The 21,232-nt window shown below is 43.4% G+C and overlaps 1 protein-coding gene across 1 annotated transcript; it reads right to left on the bottom strand.

Annotated features, from left to right (window-relative positions):
• Nucleotides 1-8,795: 8,795 nt before the first annotated feature.
• Nucleotides 8,796-20,240, bottom strand: cavin4a (caveolae associated protein 4a). The gene is made up of 2 exons (XM_086271875.1): nt 19,613-20,240; nt 8,796-11,286 (listed from the first exon to the last, which is right to left on the bottom strand). Exons 1-2 carry the CDS (start codon nt 20,018-20,020, stop codon nt 10,690-10,692), a joined length of 1,005 nt encoding a protein of 334 aa, XP_086128001.1. The 5' UTR covers nt 20,021-20,240; the 3' UTR covers nt 8,796-10,689.
• Nucleotides 20,241-21,232: the final 992 nt, after the last annotated feature.

Genomic DNA, 21,232 nt, shown 5'->3' with positions numbered 1-21,232 from the left:
ATGTATTTAAACAGTGTGGAAAAGCCGCCGGTGTGGACATAAGCACTCTGCAGTCATAATGCGACACTTTATAATTTCTCAGATATGGATCCAGACAGATTAAACACCTGCTGCTTCTGCGACGAGGCCAAATCGATGCTGTGAAAACAGAGCAGTTAATGTGGTTTTATCATCACTCTGAGGCTTAAATACTTCTCTCTTCCTCCTGTTCTGTCTCTATACGAGCTTTCTGTTGCAGACTTTCAGTGTATACTCGTAATTTATTAAAGACAGAACTGTTTTTTTCTGGCGCTGGTGTTTGCTGAAGGTGCAGAAAGTTTCCTTTCTTCACTGCCTTCGTCAGTCGGTTGCTCTTCATCTGTGGCCTTGTAGCTGTCACGGCGAACAAAGGGGAAACGTTAGCGACTGAACATTTCAAGTAAGACTTTACATCGTAGCCTGAGAGCTTTTCACCTGAAACATGAAGCGAAATAAAAGAGAGAAGGGAGCCTTAAATCCGGCGCAGCTCTTCAACTTCACCCCCGTCGTACAAAATGTAAATCCTACCTGTGAACGCATGTTACGGCGCCAAAAGAACACATTTGACAAGTCAATCTCAGAGAGTCCTCAGGAAAAACCAGTGCAGCCTATTCAAGAGTTTCTGGCTCAGAGGAGGAAGAAGAAGTGTTCGCACTCTGAAGGAGAAAATGAAAACATGTTAATGGAACTCCTCTTTTCCTTCCCCGCACTCCACCCGAGGCCGTTTCTCTTCAACAGATTGCTTGAAGAGCTCAATTGTGCTCAGCTAATGCATAACAAACAGATGGAGCCGAGCGCAATCGCTCCAGAGTGGCGTCTCCGTCTCTTTCTCTCCGAAGCGCTGAAATAAATCAAAATTATGGTTTTTGGCATCGGTGAAGCTGCGCGGGAGGAGAGACGGTGCAGAGAAACACACAGTCACACATCACTCGGATGACGAGCGTTTTAATTACCGCCGTTTTTGCTCCACTTCTCTCAAAACTTTGATGGGTACGGTTGCTGTGACAACCTGGTAGCAGGTGAAGCGTGGCCGAAGCGCGGGTTTCCGCAGGTGTGGGCTGATTTCTACGTGGAGGAGTCATCGCTTGCCAAGTTTGCCAAGATTATGAAAAGCAGCAGCGCTGAAATTAGACAGAGCCGCTGCAGCTCATTTACACTGAGACTCACCCACTCAACACTGTAACGCAGCACTGGCAGCTAATCAAAGCTCCACCAGCTGTTACAACTCCAAACCATCACAGGTTAGATTTACAGTGTTTTGGTGACCTCTGTGTCGTTTCCTTGACGACAGATGTGATCATAGAAAAGGAACAAACGCAACAAATATAAACGGAAAGGTTGTGAAAGGGTGACTTGGCTAACAAAGTGATGATAAACAATGGGACTTAATTGTGGTTAATGACAGTAACAGAGCATTTATGATGAGTGAAATTTCATCGAGCCAGCTTTTTGATGGATGCAGGATATACGGGGTGTTCCTGATGTCCTTCTTCCCAGATGCATTCTTCCAGTTCTTCCTCGGGCATTTATAGGAGCTCCCAGTTCAGACGAGAGGCTGAGGCTTTGCAGAAACGTAACCACTAACTGTGTTACATTAACTTGGACGTGTGACAATACTGGTGCAGGATATGGTGAAAAAGGCCCCACACAGACCACTCAGCAGCCACTGGTGATGATGGAAACCAGGATTCCCCAACCAGCTGTGAGTCACTGCTGAACTTAGGCCTGCAGACTGGTCGGCTAATAGTTAGCAAGTATTAGCAGACAAACATGAGAAACCAAAAGTAACCGTGACAACCAAAGCAGTTAATCTTAAAATCTGATTTCACCCAATGAGAGAAGCCTCCAGGAACTACTGCCAACCAGCGGGAGAATACATGTGTTTCCATAGCAACCAGCGGTTGTTTCAACTTGCGAGCATGTGTGCATGACGTCACGTGAGAAACCTCAGTATCCGGTCGTTAAGTCTGACGTCACTAGCCGTGTCTGGGCCTAAACTCCGCTGCAGGTCCATATATCAAACGATCACTATGGCATTACTGAGAGTTGAAAAACTGTCTAAAGTCTTTCATCTTTAATAAAATGATCAGCGTTCTGCTCTACCAGGTGTAACAATTGAGTTTAGCATCCACGCATCCATGAAAACGAAATTTATGACATTTAACGGAGTTAGAAGTTAGCAGGGAGTTAGCTCGCTAGCTTCTATCTAAATACAATATAGCATGTCCTGACTGCGGGGTTTTGGAAACAAATTCAAACGTACAGCTCTGCTATCACTTCCAGCATAAATGAAGACAGAAAACTAAACAGCAGTGACGTTTGTAGGGTTACTGAAGTTGGGCTAGCTGGTATATAATGATGTGCTACGTGACCGCTAGCGACACAGCTATGTTAGCATAATATAAACAAGCTAACTTTTTTTCCACTCGATAAAAGTTAACGTGAGTGTTCTCGGTGGTCAGGAACAAATGTAATCGCATGGCAGGATGCTGTAAAAGGACCAAACTTCAGGAGAACAACTGAGATAATCCATCCACAATACGAGGTTAGTCATTCATATACTGCTGCATGGGCTGGGCTGTAGTTACATCCTAAGGTTTTAAAAACTGAGCTTAAATAAATGATTAGTGGTAATAAAAGCCGAGGGAGGTCAACAGTGATCGCTGACTGTTTTAGGAGCTTTTTGAGATTAAATAGAAGAAAATACAAAACATTAAACATGTTAACAACACAAAAGCCATATTAAACGCAGACTACTTTAGGCCCGGGGCCCTGTGCTTCGTACGTCGCTTACTACATCCAAGATCAAATGAAACATCCAAGACCAAACCATCGCGCTAACCGTGAGCGCGCTAATCCGGTTCCCCGAACACACCTGCTGTTGACGATTAGTACAGCTGGACGCAGTAATGTGACATCACTGGGTGTCGTAAAAGGGGCTACGCATCGATAGTAGAAACATTGATCGGCAACCCTCTGATTGGTCGGCGAAAATGTCGACGGAGCGCGCTCGGCTCGGTATTTTTCGGCAGCAGAGCAAGAACTCTTGAGTGAGGGATTTCAGGAGTTTCAGAGTTTAATCAGAACGCAAGGGAACACTGCAAAGGCTGCAAAAGCAAGGAGAGAGGGCTGGCAGAAAGTTGCTGACAAATTAAACTTGTAAGTAATTTAATAATAATAATAATGGAGTGGATTGATATAGCGCTTTTCAAGGCACCCAAAGCGCTTTACAATGCCACTATTCAGTCACTCTCACATTCACACACTGGTGGAGGCAGCTACAGTTGTAGCCACAGCTGCCCTGGGGCAGACTGACAGAAGCGAGGCTGCCATATCGCGCCATCGGCCCCTCTGGCCAACACCAGTAGGCGGTAGGGTAGATTTATTATATTACACTATATTATCCAATATTATATTACATTATATTATAATATATTTTATCCTCTTTCACATTAGAGCCACAACAGGACCCACTAGAACATGGGAACAGGTAAAAGTGAAATATAAGAATATTCTACAGAATGGTAATATTTATCACTTATATTGCTTTTAGTCTCTTGGAAAGAGACCCTGGAATAATCTGTTTGTTTATAACAGCAACCAAGAAAAGGGCAGAGCAACAAAAGACAGGTGGTGGTCCTGCACCCCCTCGTCAACAAGTTGGTTAAGTAAATAATACCCTCACGGGAAAATCGATATCTCTCTATGAGCACACTGTCGCGCTGAGCTAAAGGATCCTGTCTATCCCGCAATATACGCTGAATTCTGTAAACTCTCCTTATCAATCTTGCACCTTCCACAATGGGTGGCTCGCGTATACGGACAGGACATGGCTGCGACAGACTTCCCAAATCCACCTTCGCTTTTATAGCCGTGGTCTCTCATCTTGATTACACGAAGTAATTTACAATTACTACTCTGAAATATGAATTACATCTGTAATAATCACATACATGTAATAGAATGTTAATAGTACATTTCCCTTTTTTAGGAAATGACCTGTATGTATCTGTGTGACATCAATAAAAGGATCAAGTGCTGCATTGTCTTTAGTTACATTGATGTTATTTATTTATGGTACAACAGTGGTGGAATATCGCTGTTGCTTTCGTATGAATGACGCGGGCATACCTGCGTGGCCGCGATCTAATCCTGTTTACATAAAGTAAACCTGCTCCCCAGCAGGTTTACGCTTACGGCTCTGTTGCTATGACAGCAAGTCCCGGATGGGCTTCGGGGAACCGAACGATCCAGGATCACGCGAAATCGTCAACAATCTAATCCAGCTAACTCACTTAGCGCGGTACGAAGAACAGGCCCCTGAAGTAGGATTCACTCACGTCATCACTTAACGACCGGATAATCTCTCCAGCAGGTAGTTGGACGTAGGTAGGAGGCGCACAGGAGAAATCCCAATAATGTGCCCGAACTGCCTCAGCTGACTCGGGGATTTGCCTCCGTGCTCCCTCCGGATGTCCGAGCTCATCGCTCTCTCTGAGGCGGAGCTGAGAAGACTCCTTTCGTCTGTTTGCATTTGTGACTGCCGGCGAGGGTCTCTGTGTAACTTCTAAAACTTCACCACTTATATCAGACTTTTTTGTTATGAAGATTTAAATGAGCAAAACTTTTTTGTATCAGGTTGTAAACGTTTTTCTTCGTGCTGTCGGACTGTGGGGACTGACCGGCTTTGCAAATGTTCTCCCTGATCCTGGAGTTTTCAGGTATCAGCTGCTGCCTGCAGGCTCACCGTTTGCCTCGGCCTCTAATTTTGTCTTTGTTCACAAATTGGTTTGTTCCAAGAGCCTCGAAGTTCCTCAGCTGAACAAAACATATTTCAGTCGGCGTGTGACAGATGAAATAACAATGTTTTCCTTTCAAAATAAAGCTCTGACCGGGATGCACTCTACAGATAATTGTATTATCCAGAGCCTCTTTGATCGTCCTTCATCTTTACAGGGTTTGTGTTGCAGCCGGTCAGTTTGATTGGACTCTTTTAGGAAATAAGAGCCCCGGGGTTTGTAATAAATGTAATAAATTCATACTTGACAAACTGCAGCGGTCTCTGGCCATGCAGAGACGAGTCGCACTGTAAATCCCCTCTGGAGCGAAGCGTGGTGATTGGCGTTTTATTTGGAGGCCGGCGGCGGCAGCCGAGGGGTGACTCGGCGGGACTCTGCTGACTCGGTTGAGCAATCTTGTTTTACCGGTGCTGACGTCCCGGCAGTAATTTAATTTGAGCCACAGACAGTTGCGATCAGAGAGGAGGGATGATCAGAGCTTCTGTTAAACAGATGTTACTGACAAAATCATACATCTGTAAAAATATGAGCGTCAAAGAGTGAAACCTGATGAAAGTCAGAAATCTAATTACAGCAATATGAATTGTAATCTGCCCACAGGGACCGATGGAGCTCAGCAGTGATTTTATCGATCTGAGCTGTCCTGCATTAACCTGATGAGTTAATGGAGTTCTGAATTGAGTTTAAGGGCGATCGTGGCTCAAGAGTTGGGAGTTCGCCTTGTAATCGGAAGGTTGCCGGTTCGAGCCCCGGCTTGGACAGTCTCGGTCGTTGTGTCCTTGGGCAAGACACTTCACCCGTTGCCTACTGGTGGTGGTCAGAGGGCCCGGTGGCGCCAGTGTCCGGCAGCCTCGCCTCTGTCAGTGCGCCCCAGGGTGGCTGTGGCTACAATGTAGCTTGCCATCACCAGTGTGTGAATGTGTGTGTGAATGGGTGGATGACTGGATATGTAAAGCGCTTTGGGGACTAGTCCTTAGGGACTAGTAAAGCGCTATATAAATACAGGCCATTTACCATTTTTAATTAAAGAAAAATATCTCAAGCTTTCACATGAATACAAACAAGGAAGAGCCGGAGAAGTGTATGGGCTCAAAATGTGGTCATAAATATTTTGTACTTGTAAAAAAGATTTGTATGTGTAAAAAAGATTTGTATGTGTAAAAAAGATTTGTGTGTGCGTAAAAAAGATTTGTATGTGTAAAAAGAATTTGTGTGTGCGTAAAAAAGATTTGTGTGTGGACTTAGAAAAAAAAAAACCCAAGTTACAAGTACGGATTTTGACCCTATTTTTCTTCCTTTCATCTGATTGGTCAATGTCATGTCAATCACAAATGTAACAATCCAATCAGAGAACAGATGGGTTTAGCTGTCGGAGGGGCGCTTTTTTGAACTGCAGGTCCTTGAAGGGTGATACAGTTTGAAGCTGGAGGATCGCTATATAAATATCCGATAGCAGCTAGGTCCCCTAACTTTCAGTAGCTGTTGAAAGGAAAAAGTTGTGGTATATCAGTGGTTAGAAACACCATTATTACTTTAGGATTAGTTTAACACAAAGTCAGGGCTGACCCGGGACCATTGCTGTGAGTCACAGTGCGCAGCATAAAAGTCCTTTCACATCGGACGCAGGATGTGCTGCTAATGCTAACTGCTAACTAAAAGCAAAGGATCCAGAATTTGTTACGCTGGCTGCTGGGCTCTGTGGGTTTGTGCAGCAGCTCTACCTGTACTAGATGCACCTGCTCCTTGTCGTTTCTATCTCTGACTTTATGTCCTCTACAAGAGGTTTTTTTGCTGGTTCTTCAAATGTTCAATAAAAACATGTATGCTAATTCATGACGAAGAAAGCTTTGTAATGAAGACTGTCATTTCCAAAACACTGCCCGCCCCCACCCCGCGGTCCGCAGCGCTGTTGAAAAGGCTGTGGAAGTCCCTGTATTAAACACGTAGACCTGTGACACAAAAATCACCAAACTCGGACGACCACAGACTGTTTTCCTTCGTGGTGATGAAGGAAAACGCTGGGTTGGCATGTAAAAGGGCATTTATTCCCTTCAAAGACCAGCAGTTCAAAAAAAGCGCCCCTCCGACAGCCAAACCCATCTGTTCTCTGATTGGATTGTTACATTTGTGATTGACATGACATTGACCAATCAGATGAAAGGAAGAAAAATAGGGTCAAAATCCGTAAGTGTAACTTGCAGGGTTTTTTTTTCTAAGTCCACACACAAATCTTTTTTACACATACAAATCTTTTTTACGCACACACAAATCTTTTTTACACACACACAAATCTTTTTTACACATACAAATCTTTTTTACGCACACACAAATCTTTTTTACGCACACACAAATCTTTTTTACACACACACACATCTCTTTTACGCACACACAAATCTTTTTTACGCATACAAATCTTTTTTACATACACAAATCTTTTTTACAAGTACAAAATATTTATGACCACATTTTGAGCCCATAGAAGTGGACCCACCACATCGGGCTGAAAAATGAATCAACACTGCAGTTCCTCTAACGTCCACTAGAGGCTGCTTTTAAAGGTGAGTCACTGCCCATAGACTTCTATTTAAAAATGAGCAACTTTACAGCAGAAATTAACAATTAACAATGAACAAAATTAACATTCAACCCGATGCAAACAATATTTTTGGTCTTCTCTCCTCATATCAACAGTACAGAGGCCGTATTTGTTTACAACTCACCTACCTTTTAAGCTAGCGGAGGTGTAGCATCTCGGCTAAACAGAGTGGCTGAAGTGGACGTGTGCGCCATGTCTGTGCTGGAGGTGCAACAGAACTTTATCTCTTGATGTTCATTGCTGAACGGTGAACCCTGAATACGTCTGTGTGGCAGCTGATAAAAGTGAAAGTTCAGTTTATCAGGATCTCCGTTAGCTATAGCGGTGCAGCAGCTGGTCTTCCCGGGGTCCACGGAACAATCTATTGTCTCGCTGGCTCATACTGCTGGGAAATGATTAATGTTTATGTAAGGTTTTGTGTCTAAAATGCGCGCAGTTCTAACTGTAGAAATGAAAACTTTGATAAAACCCTGGCAGCACTAGTATGGAAGCCAGGAGAAACCTGATGGCTAAACTAACTAAACTTGAGCTGTGAGGTCTAGCACCATCATTCTGAAGCCAAAAATGTCGTAATGATTGTTGACACTGGTCATCTTTTGTCTGTGACAGCCCAAAGTCACACAGCATTCCCAGTTTATGGATTTTAACACCGTAGAGGACGACCTGTTCTCCTGCTGGCCTGCATCTGTTTTATATGACTGTATTTAATCTGCTTAGAAGACTCGGGCAGACTAGAGTCCTTTATGCCCCCCCCCCCCCCCCCCCCCCAGTGGAGTTCATAAAACTTTATTATTGTTTCCTGACACTTTTTTCTTTTTTCACTCACTGATGTGTCCTTGTTGAGTTAATTACAAACTGTTTGCCTGATTATAAATGCTTTATGCTTCTCAGGGCGCTCTTGAAAAGATGTCTTCAGTCTCAACGAGATGACCTGATTAATAGATTGTTGAGAAGGAAGGGACCCAAAGTGGAGACAGAACAAATCACTCTGTTCAATCATTCTGTTACAGTGTCACATATTTAAATGTAGTGTTTTACCGTACAGCTGGCTGAATAGGGTACAGAGACATTGTAGAAACCCTGTAAATAAAAAAAGTGCAAAGTATCAGTCCTGACTTTAAGCCAAAATAAAAGCTAATTGGGTGAGTTAGACCTGTGCAGGTGTAAACAAACGTTTTCTGTATCAGGTTGGGAGTCAATGGGCCCGAGTCATTGCTGGAGACAGCTTCTAGTGGACATTAGAGGAACTGCAGCTGTAGTCAGGTTTCATTATTCAGCCCTGGATGTTGGTCTCTCGGTCATAATTAGAGCTCTGACTTGATCAAACTGTGTGTGGACGCTGTATGAATAAAGGTTTAATAACAAAGGAAAGAAAAAGCAACAAGGTTTCACAAGAACTTTATTTATAGAAAAATGAAATAAAGTGAACAAAGGCAGCTGTTTTTCATCGTGTGGCTGATTATTGTAAAAATGGAAGCTGAGCTGTAATCAAACGTGAAAAAAGAAAAGCAAGAAGTGAATCCAAATATAATCTACTGCATTAAACTCTCTCAGCAAGCATAAGTAGTAAGATACACAGGAAGTGTATTTTCAAAATAAGGCACAGCACTAATGTATCACGGCAGCCCTATGAAAGCAAAGCCTCTAAAGAGTATCTGATGACTGAAACGTGGAAAACTTTAAATCCTGTGATCCTGATGGAGGCGGCGACCTCAGTAATCACTGCAGGAGAATAAACTCAGCGTGCTCACTGAACTTCAAAAGAACCTATGAATATCAAGCAGCAAAAAATAAAACATTCATACGCCAAAATCTCTCGCAAACCTTTGAAGCCACCAACACCAGAGCTCAGACCGCCTCAAATCCACCACATTCAATTTCAGACAGTAATTACAGTCTGGCTAATGTCACTGCTAGAAGGGGCTGCGCCTCTCGACTCCATGCAAACTTTTTATTAGTTTTAGCACCAGATCCTGCATCTGCTCCTCTATTAAACCTAAAGCTGCACCTAGAAAATATTTAATGAAACGCGTTTGACGGCTTTAATCAAACTTTATTTAAATTCTCTTGGACATCCCAAAGTTTCTGATGTTGTTTCAGGAGAAAAACAACCATAAAGATGTCCGTTTGGGGAGTTTGGGGGGGTTTCGTGGAATGATGCAGCCAAAGAAAACACGGGTTACTCGGTTTAAATATTTAACCTGCTGTAAACAAAGATGTAAAACAACATGTATCTTTAACCGGTTCACGCTGAGCAGCCTGGCGCAGATTTAAAGGTATTTTCTGTAAAAAATTTAATGAAAACTTTAACCACAAGGTGGCAGTGTTCCAGCTCTAAATACTGCGCCGATGTTACAGTTTCTCTCCATGTTTGACATTCTTAACACTTCCTGTGTTCTTCTGCATGTTAAGTTGACACTTTTACTAAATTTTAAACGGTTTTAAACCATCTTTAAATGATTTAAGCTCCTTTCTGAAAAATGTTTTATTAAATATGACTTCAAACAGAGCCCATAAAGTAATCTGGAAGTTTAGTGAGGTCACAAACCCCTGAAACTGAGGGCTTACTTATAGAGGAGGCGCCCCCTGCTGGTCAGAGAATCCAGGTTTATTCTGCATTGGCTTCAGGACAGCGTTGTCCATCCTTTATGTACAGTCTCTAGACAAATAGTTCCTAAAATTGGATATGTCACTTCCTGCTTGGCACCACGTCTCATAAACACTTTCAAAAACCTTCTCAGTGGCTTCTGTGAGGTCATTGGTTTATTTAAAGTTAAAGCGCTGGCTGATGTCGCCTCCAACTCTACAGGGTTACCTTTGCACACTGAAACCAGCCTGACATCGACTCTGTGTTGGTGTCTTTTCCCAACAGGCTTCTCAGAGACCAGCTGAGGCCAGTTTTACCTCTCCTGTGTAAATATATATATATGTATACTGTATATGAGCATCCTGATAAAAAAATCTCAAACTTTTGTTGTATTTCTCTAAGTTCTCATCAACATCTGACGTCTTTCGTTTCCGTTGTGCAATCAAACCTCGACCTCATCTGCACCTTTCACACTTTATGGACCTTTGATTTAAAGAAACCTGAATTTGTCTCCGTGCATCAGCTGATTTAAATATCTAGCGAACCTTTTAAATAACCAGTTGATATTCTGATGAATTTTCTGGTGTCAGTACCAACTTCTTCCTTTAAACAGTCAGACAAATAAAATGTCCTCCAATGATGTCGACCAATCACAGACCTTCTCTTTGATGTGTCCTACTTTGGGCCTTCTACTTCCTGTGATCTTCCTCTGCTATCCGGGTGGCACCAGCTTCCTCCACAGGCCCCTCCCTCTTGCTCTCCAGTGCGACCTTGGTGTAGGTGACCCCCTCTTCCGGCTTGCTCTCCTTCCCTTGGAGCTCGGCCTCGGCGCCCTCCTGGCCCTCGGCGCCCTCCTGGCCCTCGGCGACAACTCTCTCCTTCTTCAGCTTGATGCGGAAGGCCTCCTTGCTTGGAGCTTTCTTGGCGATGTTCTCTTTGAGCCGCTCGCCAGACTGCTTCAGCCGCTCGCCAGCCTGGTGCATCTTCTCCCTCCGCTCGGGTGGCATCACCTTCTCGCCCAGGTGGTGGAACTTGGTGCCCAGGTTATCTTTGGTTTTGCTCATATTCTCCTTTGAGAAGGCGGCCTTCAGTGTTTCCGTGCTCTTCATGACCGACTTCTTGAGTCGAGCAGCTCGCGAGGGGTCGGCTTCTTCCAGACTCAGGTACTCCTCGTCAGAGGAGAGGTCGGCGGGGACGTCGTAAGAGTCCGGCTCCATATCCAGCCCCTCCAGGCCGGGTCCTTTAGGGGACTTGGTGACGGCCACTGACGGGACCTCTGTCTCACCCTGCAGATTAAATGAAAGTTAATTAAATATTAGAGATTTATTATCGAATGTTTTTATTATTCCTGTTTTTAATGATTCTGTGTTACTGTCCCATCTGCTGAGTGTAAAAGAGATTTTAATCTCAATTAGAGATGCACAGAGTTCATTTCTTTTGTTTCCGCTTCCATGTTACAGACAGAAAACTTAGATTTTGGCTTTAGATTGAGACACGTTGGTGGTTACAGTTTTTAACAGAGCTTAAATGTGTTTGTTCAGCCCTGAAAACATCACATGGAAATAACTTATTTTCTTGAGACTGATTTTATGAGAAACAACCCAACAGGGCCCGTAATGTTGATTTTCTGCTTTTGTTTCCAGTTTAGTTGAAGTCAGGCTAAAACACTTCTTATTTCTGTCCTGGATGAATAGAGGTGAAACACATATCCAGTTAAAGCATCTGAGTCTGTGGAGGACAGACATCCATCTCAAATGTGCTTTAAAGATCTGGAGTTTGATTTTTATCCGTCTAAAGTGCTCATTAATCTTAAATATGCTTGACTCCTTACACTTTTGCAGCAGAAGTCATCATTCATTAGCAAAGCGCCTCGTCTATCTCGGGATAAACACACGCAGTTGAAACTGATATCCATCTGTCTCTTCTATCCACTGAGGATAAATTACTCTGCTGCTCGTAACACTGAAGGGAGCTCGCACAGAAAACTCGATATTCCTCTGAGATACTCTGTGAGACTCAACCTACAAGCTCTGAAAACACCGGCAGCGTCATAAGATCCAGTTTTTCTATTTTTGCACATGGCGAGTAACCAAGGAAGCGGCTGGCAGGAACGACACCTGGAACACAGAAATACTAACTGTACCACCCGGTGAAGTCGGAATTCTGGTCCCTGTTGGACTGAACTGTTATCACAGCTGATTTGAACAACTTCTCATCTCATTCTGTCAGATAAGCATCTCGCATGTGAAACAGTGGCCGCAGTATACCGTCCACCAAGAGACAGTCGTGTTTTACAGCTCGTCCACGTCAGGAGACGAGGGGCGGTGGTGGCATACGCCCACGAGACACCGATCCCAGTCTGGACCTTTGAGTATTACGCTCTCTGTTCAACTTGATGATCACGGCAAAATGTGTAGCAGACATGTGGACATGCACGCAGAAGATGCACTACCAGCAGGGGGCGATAGTGTATTTAAAGCCCAGAAGTTGGTAGCAAAAAAAACTCATATGAAGTACACTGCAGGGTCCTTAATCGCCAAAGATTAAGCTAAGTGGCTAACATGTACATATAAGTTAATATGTTAATAATATGTGTTTAAACACTTTCCTGTGATTATTTTCATGGTGGCTTGAAATAAAATGTCCCTCTGCTGTTACTGCAGCGTCTGCATGATGCACCGACGTGTCCGTGTCACGCTTTGCCATCATATCAGGCTGATCTGTTACTTTAGCTTTCACTCACTGAAAGATTTGCTAAAAACTTCTCGCCTCAATTCAGGCGCTAAAAATATCTCAGCTAGTTTTAGGTGCCAAAAACTGCTTGGCTAGCTCTGGGCACAAAAACAGATTGTTTAAATTCAGGTGCTAAAAACCGTAAAGAGGCTTGATTTGTTACTAGTTTGCTAATGCTAACTAACTTATTGTATTTTCGGACAGTAGAAGGAGAATTTGGTGAGTAAAATAAATGAGAAAAGGAGGAATTAAATGTCTCACATTCAAAGTTTAGTGCCCTCCTTAGTGCATGATGGAAACCTGTGTCCATGTGCTCGGGTTTTACAGCGACCAAGAGTTTTAATTGTTTTCGCGTCTTTACTCTTTCGAATGGCCGACACAACGGAGCAGCCGCTGGAGGAAGCTCGTCGCAGGCCTGCTCCACCTGCTGCGCCCTACAGGTGACTTTGGATGTGAAAGCCAATTAATCCTAATTAAGCCGTGGCCACCTGAGACGATGACACTCATTAATCAGGGCGGAGTCGTCAGAGCGTATCCACACGCTGTGAATGACACAATAATTACACCGGCAGGGAATGTGGGTCGAAGTATGTATTAATAACCTCGCCAGTAAAGGAGGAAGAAGAAACGGAGAGAAACCATCAGAGCTTTTAATTATGTTAACACACTCAGCCACACTCGAATCCCAACCTTTATGCGTTTAAATCATGAACGGGGTCTACCGCGTGCAGCAGCAGGGGCCAGGGGTCAGCCTCTAGTGAGCGTTAAAAAGAAACACAAAGCCACTTCCAAGAATCACGCGAACAAATTAAAGAACGACAAGAAAATCACAGCAGAGAGACGCAAAGGACAACAGAAACACGCAAAACAGGTAAAAAGAAACACGGAGAAGCACGAAGAGTCCAAAAGTGTCTGCAGAGAGGCACAAGGTGATTACAAGTGACCACAAAGAAACACAAAACAACCAAAAAGACACAAAAAACCCTCAAGGAGAAGCACAAAACAACTATAGACACATAATAAAAGAACACAATGACACCAACACAAACAAAGTAAAAGCACAAAATTACACAAAAACGTCTTAAAAGTCAAATTAAATTACTTCAACATGACGACTGGATGGAAAATAAACACAAAGAAACAAATAAATAAAATAAACAAAGTATTGATGATCACTATGAGGCCCGTCGTGGTTAACAAAGCTGCACAGTGAAGCTGTGAGTACGTGTTCAAATCTCAGCCGTATTTGTGGCGTTTGAAGAGCTTCCTGCTGCGGCGCCTCCTGTTAGCAGGGTGACCTCCTTTAATCGTGTTTGTTCACTCCTCATCGTCTCCCTGCAGAAACATCACAAACTAAAAGCCATCAGCTGCTCTAAAATTACACATTGTCCTCTGATGTCCGCCGCGCGCACCACAGCGGCCCTGAGAGTAAACCGGCGGCCATTTATCTTTTTCTTATTACTGCCCACCGTCCGCCCGTCATCATTCAGCCGCCGGCAGGCGACGAGCGTCTCTAACAAAGCGCTCGCTGCTTCCTGGTTAAACGGCCGCAGCCGAAGCTCTATATTAGGAGACGAAGGGAGGCCTCAGAATAATGACAGCACATCGGTCATGTGGAAACTCAACACTGCAACTGTCTGCAGAGGCACCGCCCGGGACCAGGCTGAGCTACAGCTGGGCTCGCTGTGAAGAAGGACAGCAGTATCTCATGTACTGTAGCTGGGAACACGCACAACACAGCAGATATGAATCATCGTCCATATGCGCACACGGCCTGGGGCGCGGTCATCGAGTGGAGAACTGCTGTATGATGTCATGTTGTTTTTTGGAGCCAGAAATGTAGTTAAGTGCTAAGTTAGCCGCTAATGTTAGCCAGCTTGGTTCAGTCTACATTCATAGACTGTATAAGTTCATCACACAGACACAGATAACTGCTAATTAACGCAAAGTAACAACATCAACACAGTTTTTACTGCAAAGCGCCCGCATTACCCCATATGGAAAAGAAATAGAAAAACTTATAAAAGACTTGTATGAGCTTTAGCTTGCTTCATATAGTGAATCATATCAGGCTTACATGATTTACTCATGAAAGTGGCCACTTTCTCATTACTTTCATATATTGTTTTTAGGAGGTGTCCAAAACATACAAGTTTAATTTATACAACTTTTCAAGGGATCTTATATGTGTTTTCACTCTTGTATGCTTTTCATACAAGTTTCACACAAGACAGATACAAACTTTATAAGATTTATATATATCTTTTCCATATGGGTCTGGTCAGAACACTGCATTAAAAATGCTCCAACAGCAAACCAGAGATTGAATAGAAAGTGAAAACAAGCAGACAGCTAGCAGCTACAGCAACCTGTAACTGCGTCTACTGACACAGTCGGTGGGAAAAGGTCAGTCAAAAAGACACCACCCCAAATAATCCATCCATTCACTTCTGCTTATCCTTTTTCAGGGTCGACCCCAAATAATGCAAATGTTAAGTCTCAATACAACTTAAATAGGTGTGGTACAAACTAAAAAACTAAAAACTAAAATCAGCCCCTCTGTAGTTTTTATAACAGAGGAAAAAAGCAAAAGAAATATATGCAAAAGGATACAAAATAAATTTTTAAAAACTTTGGAAAAAATTACAAAATTAAAGCACATGACCGCAAAGACACGCAAAACAGTTATACATGCAAAACATACAAGACAAACTACTTTTAAAAAACCCACAAAACACACCAAAGTCATGCAAAGCTGCTTGAAAACATTAAAAAAACATAAAAGTATCTAAAAAGAAAGAGTTTAAATGATCACAGAAACATGCAAAATGTCCACCTATGTCACAAAAAGACCACAAAACTGCACAAAAATGTTAACAAAGATACAAAAAACTACATGAAAACGACTTCAAGCAGAGGTTAAACAAACAACTACAGACACAAACTGTTTTTTTTGTTATTTCCAGAGTAAAAGTTCTTCTGAAACGACCTCAAAGAGATAAAAAGGTCCAAATGTTTCCACAGATTAATCGTGCACAGCATTTTCTTAAATACTGTAACCATGGCAACCCAATGCTGCTCAGATTTGCAGCAGCGCAGAGATGTGACCTGGACACCTGGAGGACTCTGACTTTCTCGCTCTGCAAGACCGTAAACTGTGTCTGCTCACAAACTCCCGTCAAACACAAGCAGGCCGAAGACGCGTTCAGCGGTTCGAACTGTGAAATGTGACGGCGCAGGCGAGAAGAACAAAACCCACCAAACAAAGTTGAGTGGAGCCCATAACCCTCCGCCCTCCCGTCTCTTTTTTAATGCAGACTCATCTCACAGGATTTTTTATCTTCTGTTATCCTTCATCTCTTTGGCTGCTTTTTAGCAGCCGGTCAGGTTGATTGACGTCTCGTTTCTCGCCACATCCTGACCGCTGTGATAAGCTGACATATCAGAGCCTGACTCTGGCTGACAGCAGTTTATGGCCTGTCCCTGCCGGCAAAGAGGGAGAACGCTGTGATCCCAGAATAGGCCCCTCTGTCACGGATCCACAGCAGCTGTTAGCAGCACACACAGAGCTCCGGTTACTATTCTGAAGTCTGAAGACATTATTGAGGACAGCAGGACCTGCAACTCACTGCTCAACTTATCTCTGCAGAGCTGCATGGAAAAGAGAGCAGGGCAGCTCCCACAGCTTCCCACTGGAAATGTGTGAAGGCTGCTTTTTGATTACAGGCCCAAAATATTTTCTTTATCAGCGCTGTAATGGACTCATTTCACTGTGATCTGATGTCAGTCACGTCTATAACTCTGCAAAACTCATACAGTGAATCTGACAAGAAAATTAATCTAATAAAAATCTGTAGCACTGGCATAAAACACTAAAAAACCACAAACACTCCAGTTTCAACCAGTGAGAACGAGCTCTGCAGCCAACTGTCTTTGAAGTCAACCCAGTTTAAGACTTTAACTGTCTTCAACAGTTAAATGCAGACTTTGGCTTTTAGTTGTCTTTGTACAGAAATAACCAGGCTAAAGGTTTCAAGTCTCTGTGCTAACCCAGGATAAACACGCCGTCACTACAGGCCGAATAAATAGGTCCAACTCTGAATGATCGATGACGCGCCGCGCTCTGACTGAAGTACTCTTAAAACAAACTAGAACATAGAAATACCAGCAGCGTTTGGAGGATCAGTGAGCCGGTTAGTTGACACACAGTGATGTGCTACCTGGAGCTATAGCTAGGCCAACGTGAACACAGTCAGTGGCTACATCCATGTTTGACACTATCTGTGTTTGGCACTTTAAATCTTATAGCTTATGATCCTGTTAAATGGACAGATGAGAGTAAATAGCACAAACTAAAGCTTTAAAATACACGACACGTACATTTGCATCCCAAATATAATGGAGTAGAAGAAGAAAGCATCATGACACAGAAACACAATATTGTAAGATTAAAAGTACTGTAGTCTAATGTTATACATCTCAAGTTTTCAGGCCCCTCTTCAGGAGACAGACACTATCTCTATTTTAAGGCCTGCTGAGGCCTCAGTTTTAGGCTTCAAACTTTCCTTTTTGCTAAAGCATATAGTTAGGGCTGGATCAGGTGACCCTGAATCCTCCCTTAGTTATGCTGCAACAGGCTGCTGGGGGATTCCCATGATGCACTGGGTGTTTCTTCTTCACCCACTATGAGTTAACAAACCTCTGCATTGAATCATATCTGTTATTAACCTCTGTCTCTCTTCCACAGCGTGTCTTTATCCTGTCTTCCTTCTCTCACCACAACCAGTCACAGCAGATGGCCCCGCCCCTCCCTGAGCCTGGTTCTGTTGGAGGTTTCTTCCTGTTAAAAGGGAGTTTTTCCTTCCCACTGTCGCCAAAGTGCTTGCTCATAGGGGGTCATATGATTGTTGGGTTTTTCTCTGTATGTATTATTGTAGGGTCTAGCTCACAATATAAAGCACCTTGAGGCGACTGTATAAATAAAGCTGAATCATCAGTAGGTGACGTGTACGAGTCTGTGATCTACATCTGTGATCCTTTTAACGAGGACTAAACACAAGACTGTAAGTTCATGCTGCTGATTGTTAGCACCATCACTAAACAAACAGTCGAGCACTCCAGTCTAAATGTTCCTGATTGAGATTTAAAATCCGACACAGCTGTCATCTGACAAAAGCTGAACTTATAAGGCCCCCAGCTACGAACACCGAGTCTTTGATCACCGTTATAAATCTTTCAGTTCACAGAAATGTTTTTTTATTTTCTGTCCATCATCCGACCAGCTCCTTCAGCAGAAAATCCCACCGCACTGCGGCTCCCAGCTGCCGTCTCTTCACGACTGACTTTTTCCAGCCGTTCAGGGAAGACTCGACAGAGCTTTTATTCTTGTAAATGTTGCTGTGCTTTCTAAATTAAAGAGTTCAGTCGAGTGTTTCTTATTAAAACTTTGAAGTGAATCCACCTGATCTGATTAAGGTCGCCCACACTTTGGCTGAAAGTGCGCCCTCTCAACATAATGAGGATGCTTTTCTATTAATTGCCAATGTTTTGGAGTCGAGGGTTCTTATGAGTTTGAACTTAATCCGCCCTTCATTTCCTCACATCGACGCTTGCGCCTCTCACTGCGTCCACCGCTTAATGAACCGAGTCAGAGTTCATCCAGTTAAGATCTCGCTGCTTGGCACAGACTTGGTCTACTTCATTTCTGATGCTTAATCATTCTCCAGTTGCTCGTAAACAAAAATTTGGATGTAGCTCAGAGATCTTCTCTGGGGACTAAATTCAGATTTTATCTGCTTTTTTAACTCATTCCACCGTTTAACTAATGTTCTTTAGCAGCTCCGCAGCACCGAAGGACAAAAGAGTCATTTTACACCAAATTTAAGGGTTGAGCTTTGGCCTCTTTTTTCCACGTGGAATAATGAGATGCCGTCCTAATAAAGCACATTAGGTCTCAGTCATGCAGGTCTAGAGACCGTCAGCGAGTCCACTGTCAATCACTTGACACTGGAAAAGAAAAGGGGAATTCCCAGTTCCAGAGTTGTTGCTGTGGTGGTTATTCTGGTCTCTTTTGCTTTTTGTTGCTTAACTATCCTCTTAAAGTCTGATAAACCCTGAAATTACTCAATTCAGCAATTAGCCACCCCGTGCCAGTTATTTGCTGGTCATTTGATTAAGCTTGCTCTAATAAGAAGAGAGTTAGTGGCTCCCAAACGTTCAAAATTTCTCTGCTTATTGCCTCTCAAGACGTGACATCATTCAGAAAATTCAACAACTTTTGTGAGAAATTCTAGAAAATAGACTCTTCTGATTTCCCGCGCTGAAAATTTATTTATTTTCCTTGATTAACTAAATCTGTTTAAGTCCTGATGAGGTCATCGTCAGAGAGACTTTGTGCTTCTGCACAACTATCTAACTGGTACTGGTACCAGTTAGATAGTTTTAGTACCAACATCTTCCAATCAGACGTTATCAGGCTGAAATGTGACACTTAAAACTCCAAACATGATTGTTTCTACTTTTCTATTCAGCTTCTAATGTGAAAATTTAAAAATATTCTGATTGGCTGGGTCATGAATCCTCTTCTATAAATTAGTTTATTGGATTACTGAGTGAAGACTGTTGACTTTGCTGTTATTTAGCTGCAGTTGTTCAGCTTCCCTTTAATATATTTTTGGTTTCTTTTGGTTTTCATTGATTAATTGTGTCCATTTAAGTCTTCAAAGATGTCAGTGTGGCACAATAATAAGTCTTTCTAAGAGAGAATCTATCTAAACCCTGCAGTTAAGCCATTAACCCACAGGCTCACTGTGGTGTGTTCAATGGGAAGAATTCATAAAGTCAACGTTTAAACATCCGACTCTGAGAAACTCTGCTGACCTGGTAGATGACGACTCTGAACTTGTTGCGGGTGAGCAGCTCATCCTGCGTGGACTCCACCTTCTTGACTCGGACGTTTTGCTTCTCCACGCGTGTCCGGACCTCCTTGACGTTGGCGCTGACTTTGCGGGTTTTCTGCAGGAGCTTCTCCACAGTGCCGCTGGTGTCGGTGTGGTCCTTTGCCAGCTTCAGGACGTCCCCCTGGATGGTCTTGATGTTGTTCTCCAGATCCTGCTGACGCTCCTCCATGCGCTGCTGGGAGGACTGGACGTTATCGATGATGCTGGCCACGCGCTCCAGCAAAGACAGGATGGTCAGGGCGCTGATGGGGTTCCCGGCCTCATCCTCCATCCCGGCGATCTCCAGCTTCTCCTGGATGCCTGCGCTGTGGTACTTGAGCTGATCCATTATCAGGACTCCTGAGATTCAAACTTAAGTTGTAAGAAAAGTTGTGGTTGTGCAGAACGGAACCAGGATCGTTGGGGTTACCGTCAGGGAGACCAGGGCAGCAGCACCGAGCACTTTGACCCAAACTCCGGTCTGGGGACGGGAGAGAGGAGCAAACTCCACCTACTCCTTTTTAAAAAGGCTTCGGATCCAAAGGGAGCCTGATTCAGTCCTCATCGGGATGTGGGCCAGGTGATAAACTTAGAGGGGAGCAGCAGTGCTCACACGAAACCCCCCTGCAGCTAAAAATAAAAACTCTTTGTAAGGCGACACGCTGACATTTTGGGAAATGCAAAGCAGGAGATGATGGAAATTCCCATTCAAGTTCCACTTTTCGATGCCAGCCCCACACAAGACTGATTCATAATTTTCCGTCAGTTTCACACGTTACACGCCAGCAGCTGTGAAACATGTACATCAGCAGCAGCTTAGGAGTCACTCTGCAGGCCTGCAGGGGCAGATGCAGCGAAGTCCCAGTTGTCTGGTGTGATTACACAGCGCGGGAATGTTTAGGGGATTAAACACTGCAGCTCTGCCCTTTTTGCTTTCCCAGGACGACAGAGTCCAAACATTGACTGAGATTCAGATCTGAGGCTCTTTATAGAGATGACTGACAGTTCCAGAGCGTGAGGAGGAGTATCAGAGCGACACTATTTTAATACCTGGTCCTCTGAAGCGGCACCGCACAGAGGGGTTTATTTAGTCTGCACTGTTCAGTGTGCAGCACACGTGTGTTAATATGTTGTATTTAGTGCTCGTTGCTTCACAGTCTGACACCATGAAACCAAACGTGCAGGCTACACTTCATCCTTCAATGACGTGCTGAAAAATGGGTGTTATGAATTAATACACCTTCGCTTAAAGCTCCTTCATCATGTACCAGCAAACTGAAAACAGTCTCACAGCAGTCTGTGAAATACTCACAAAATGTAATCTATTGATTTGTGTTCCTGAACACCAATTTTACATTTTGTAGAAAAAAAACATGTTTGTTTGTTTGTTTTTTTTACAGTCCAGACTTTCTATTGATTCACATGTCAGAACAGGAAGTGGAATTTTTCCAGACGTAACCTCTGAGGTCTAACTCATTGTAGGTAATAACCCTCACCTAATACTATACTTTGGACAAAAGCAAAACTGACCTTTCGGAAATGAAATTTTTATATCAGGTAG

Source organism: Aulonocara sp. 'chitande type north' Nkhata Bay, linkage group LG18, assembly GCF_057382095.1.
Source record: "Aulonocara sp. 'chitande type north' Nkhata Bay isolate Kocher_YH1m ecotype deep benthic linkage group LG18, A_spYH_male_GT1.1, whole genome shotgun sequence".
In the NCBI taxonomy this organism is placed as follows: Eukaryota; Metazoa; Chordata; class Actinopteri; order Cichliformes; family Cichlidae; genus Aulonocara; species Aulonocara sp. 'chitande type north' Nkhata Bay.
The sequence above is the reverse complement of the archived record's forward strand: the minus strand, read 5'-3'. Positions and strand labels throughout refer to the sequence as shown.